Source organism: Nicotiana tabacum, chromosome 22 (genome assembly GCF_000715075.1).
Source record: "Nicotiana tabacum cultivar K326 chromosome 22, ASM71507v2, whole genome shotgun sequence".
Lineage (NCBI taxonomy): Eukaryota > Viridiplantae > Streptophyta > Magnoliopsida > Solanales > Solanaceae > Nicotiana > Nicotiana tabacum.
Window position 1 is genome coordinate 149,094,742 of NC_134101.1, and position 4,948 is coordinate 149,099,689.

At 36.9% G+C, this 4,948-nt stretch overlaps 1 protein-coding gene across 1 annotated transcript; it reads left to right on the forward strand.

The window, feature by feature from the left end:
- The first annotated feature begins 3,047 nt into the window (after positions 1-3,047).
- On the forward strand, positions 3,048-3,581 carry LOC142176107 (secreted RxLR effector protein 161-like). Its single transcript, XM_075243174.1, has one exon. It carries the CDS (start codon positions 3,048-3,050, stop codon positions 3,579-3,581), a length of 534 nt encoding a protein of 177 aa, XP_075099275.1.
- The last annotated feature ends 1,367 nt before the right edge of the window (positions 3,582-4,948 follow it).

Below are 4,948 nucleotides of genomic sequence, written 5' to 3' on the forward strand. Positions count from 1 at the left end.
TTGGGATCCTCTTGAGAACCCTCTCAACTCTGGCACACTGAGGCTAGCACTTCCACACTGCACTTACTCAATTTGGTTACCAAATCTAGGTGTGAGCACTGTTCGGGATCCTTGAGATCCTTAGGGAACTCGAATGCACCTAGACAATGACATTGTCTATGGAATTTGGGCATTTGAGGCTATTGGAGGCTTTGGATCTGGGCCTATTTGTAGGCTCCCTATAAAATAACTTCTTATTTTTCTTATCTACTTATGTAATTCATTCATATGGTCTATAATAATTTGTAAATGAATATTGGGGCAACTAGTGAGAAGGGTGGATAGTTACATGTTTATGGGATAATACGGGTAGAAACCATTCCTATAGGACTTTATATTTTGCAATGATTTCCTTACCAAGTAGAAACCATGTCTATAGGACTTTATATTTTGCTATGTTTTCCTTACCAAGTAGAAGCCATGCCTATAAGACTTTATATTTTGCTATGTTAGAAATCATGCCTAAAGGTCTCCAGTGGTTCCAATAATAAAAATCATGTTATAGGTCTTAAAATCAACTTCACAAGTAGATATCATGCCTATAGAATATGATCTAGTCCAACTTCTGTTATAACAGATATTTATATGTGCTTTCATTTGTTATCATGCCTACCAGTTTCTAAAATCAGTTTTAAACAACAAGATATCATGCCTATAGGGAACACCATCAAAAACTCTGCCTATATCTAAAATCAGTTTAATTTAAATAAGTCAATCCAGACAGCGATTGGTTCACTTCGAAACTAGTTTAATTAGTGTTTTATTTTCCCTGAAATGATTTCTTTCAAAAACTGCCTTAATCTATCATTAGACAGCATGCCTATAGGGATTCAAGAGTCTATTTTAAAATCTACCCTGTTGTTACTATATAAATGTAATTATCATTATTCCGCATGTAGGCAAGCCTATAGGGCGTTTCCAAATCCTATAACTCTGAAACTGTTTCTGTGACTTAATGTCGTTCTGATTTTTAACAGGCTTTAGAAATCAGTAGGCAAACTAATAGGGCCATTACTTCCGAGTTTATAAAATAAACTGCCTATCTTCTGTGTCTTGATAGAGACATCATGCCTTAGGATACTATTTAACAAAAGGCCCTTATTTGTGCTTGAGTCGTACTGCTTATGTGTATTGTTTGAGGAGGTAAACTTGAGCCTCTAATTGCTCCCTTTTATCTTATGTGCTAAGGTCCTAATTGTTCTTGCCTGTCACCTTAGTATTTTCACCTTTAAAACCTTAGGGGTCTGTCTAGAACTACCTATAGGTAGAGGTCCTAAAATTCCTCTAGGACCATTAAGAAGGGGCGGGTAACAGCCCGCAATAGAAATCGCTGACCAACACTCGCTTTAATGACCACTAAGGGGTGGGAAGGGTAGATATGGGATATGATGACTACGCGCTAATGTCACGTGTATCCCCTTATGGAGGAGTGTTTACTGGACATTGTGTGGGGTGATCATATAGGCTAACCAACTTAGGACCCCTCCTTTCCCAAATTCCTTTTGTTTTAAACTTTTCTTTATGTACACAACTTGTTCAAAAACCTTTGTCTTATTATTTGAACTTATACATCGTCCAACATGCTTTACTTGTAAATTATTTGATTCAACTATTTATTTGTTAATGGACTAATTCGAAAATATAAGTTCGGCCGAGACCCATAGTTGTGGACCAAGAGGGGTGACTAACACCTTCCCCTCGAGGTCATTTCTAGCCCTTACCCTAATCTCTGGTAATGCAAACCAATATAAGAGTTAATCACTCTAGGTGCCCTAACTCACCATAACTCGTTAGGTGGCGACTCTTCAAATACCCAATTCCCAAAAGAAAATGAGTTATTACCTCCCATGAATGTCGAAACCCGGACTTTTCCACGAGGGAAAAAAGAGGGCATGACAAAGTGGTGTTGGGAAGACTCAAAGAAGCCTATCCTAAATTCTCTTGACTCAACACGAAAGGTTCCTGAAAAGCAAATATCAGCCTCATAGTGGGATAAGATGGTTGATCATTCACCAGTTCAATGTACTCGATTTCTCTCTGATATATATCAGCGATGCAACGTAGTTGTATGTGAACCTGCTGGATACAGTGAGGCCAAGAATGATTTGGTAGCTGCAATGAAAGAAGAGTTGTTTATGCTTGAGAAGAACAAGACTTGAGAGCTTGTTTATCAACCTCAAGACAGAATGGTAATTGGGTTGAAATGGGTCTTTAGAACCAAGCTCAATCGTGATAGTTCAGTCAACAAGCATAAAGCAAGACTTGTAGTTAAAGAATATGCACAAATTTTTGGTGTAGATTACTTTGATACATTTGCACTAGTTGCTAGGTTTGACTTACTTCTTGCTCTTGCTGCACAATTGGGCTGGAAAGTGTATGAGATGGATGTCAAATTGGCATTTCTCAATGATTTTCTTTAGGAAAAAATTTATGTGGAGTAACCTGAGGTCTTTACGATGAAAGGAAAAGAGGCCAAAGTTTATCGGCTAAGAAAGGCACTTTATGGTCTTAAACAGATACCAAGGACCTGGTATGGTCGAATAGATGACCATTTTCTTGGCCCAGGCTTTGAAAAGAGTCCATCAGAATCTACTTTTTATGTTAAACATAATGGCATTGATATCCTTGTTGTTTCTGTCTATGTGGATGATGTACTAATTACAGGGAACAATACAAGGTATATCGAGAATTTCAAGCAAGAAATGATGCAAGCCTTCGAAATGATTGACCTTGGTTTGATGTCCTGCTTTCTTGGAATGGAAATCAAGCAAGGACAAAATGAAGTTTTCATTTGTCACAAGAAGTATGCCAAGGAGATTCTGAAGAAATTGAAAATGGAAGATTGCAAGGAGATGAGCGCTCCTCTGAACCAAAAAGAGAAACTAAGCAAAAATAATGGAGCAGATATAGTGGAGGAAGCATACTTTAGAGGCTTAATGGGTTGTTTGATATAACTCACAGCTACACAACCCGATATTCTTTATGTAGTATGCATTTTATCGTGGTTCATGCATTATGCTAGTGAGGTGCATCTAAAAGCAGCCAAGAGATTTATCAGATACATCAAAGGGACCATTAATTATGGTGTCAAGTTTCAGAAGAGTCAAAATCTAAAACTACTTGGGTATTCTGATAGTGATTGGGTTGGATCCGTGGATGACATGAAAAGCACATCGGGGTATTGCTTCAGTCTTGGCTCAAGAATTTTTTCTTGGTATTCAAATAAGCAGGACATTGTTGCTCAATCTACTGCAGAGGCAGAGTTTGTGGCTACAACATCAGCAACGAATCAAGCATTGTGGTTGAGAAAAATATTGGTGGACAACCAAGCTGCGATAGCAATTTCTCACAATCCTGTATTTCATGGAAAAAATAAACACTTGAACATCAAGTTTTTCTTCTTGAGAGATGTGCAAAAGAACAGTGATGTCACTCTATTGTATTGCAAGACTAAGGAGCAACTTGCGGATATCTTCACCAAGTCTTTACCAGCCAAGAAATTTGAGCTCCTTAGGCAAAAACTTGGAGTTTGCATCTCTTAAAGCAAGGATGAGAGTTAGAAAATTGCATTAAAAACTGCAGCAGTTCAAGTACCTTAAAACTGTGTAGCAGTTATTTACTGCATAACAATTGTTTAGTTTCTATGTTATCCCTAATTTGTAGGAGTTAGTTATATTAGATATTGACTAGTGCTAGTTATATATGAAATTAGCTAAAGATATATTTTACTACTCTAGGGGATTCTAATAGACTAGAAGTACTTTTGGCCCCTTGTGACTATGAATTGAATGAATAAATGGATGAAATCAAGAAATAATTCAACTAACAGTTCGAACCAAGAAATGGAAGAATGAAAGTCGTATGGGTTCATAAAGACTCTGTGGCTAAAAAGTAAAAAAAGATACATCGAATGAGTTCTGATAGTTTAATAATCTTATTACTTCAATCCGAAGTTCTTAATTACTTCGAGTAGATGAGTCCTAGCGAGGGAATAATTAATTCATAACTCACTGGTTGATTGTATCATTAACCATTTCTTTTTTTTTGGTACGGGGAACTCATCATGAATCCACAAATTTCTACCGCTTCCGTTATTGTTGCTGGATTGGCTGTAGGGCTTGCTTCTATTGGACCCGGAGTTGGTCAAGGGACTGCTACATGTAGAGGGTATCGCGAGACAGCCCGAGGGAGAGGGAAAAATACGAGGTACGGTATTGCTTAGTCTTGCATTTATGAAAGCTTTAACAATTTATGGACTAGTTGTAGAATTAGCACTTTTATTTGAGAATCCTTTTGTTTAATCTATTTATTTTTCATATTTTATTGCCTTCGACTTGTCATTTGATTTTTCAAATTCTATCAATATTTCCCTCCTCCAATTCTTTATTCTTTGAGAAAAGAACCTACGGGAAGGGCTGATTTGCGGATGAGGAATTAGTATACTGACTCGCTTTCATCCTTCCCGTTCATAGACCAAGGGAAACTCTTTTTAGTAAGTGTGAGTGTTCCAATAACCAATAAAAGGGATTCTTTCATTTCTTTGGGCCATTGGCCATCTGCCGGGAGTTTTAGGTTTAATACCGATATTTTAGCAATAAATCCAATAAATCTAAGTGTAGTGCTTGGTGTATTGATTTTTTTGGAAAGGGAATGTGTGCGAGTTGCTTATTCAAGAATAGGCTAGACCACCCAGTTGTACCCTTTTCCGTTATAACTAGGAAAGAGAGGTGCATGATCTCACGAATTACTTCTGAATAAATTCAGAAATTATATGTAAGAACCTTTATTTTCAGTTGAGTTTGTAAACTCTATAAATTTGTCTAAAGTTTCTAATGAATAAGTATGTTTGCTTTCATTATCAGATTCCTGATTTTCTTTTAAAGTTCTTCAACCTCATGTTTAACTTGTT

Coding starts and splice junctions, on each gene's coding strand:
- LOC142176107 (XM_075243174.1), top strand. CDS start 3,048: ATGCATTATGCTAGTGAGGTGCATCTAAAAGCAGCCAAGAGATTTATC.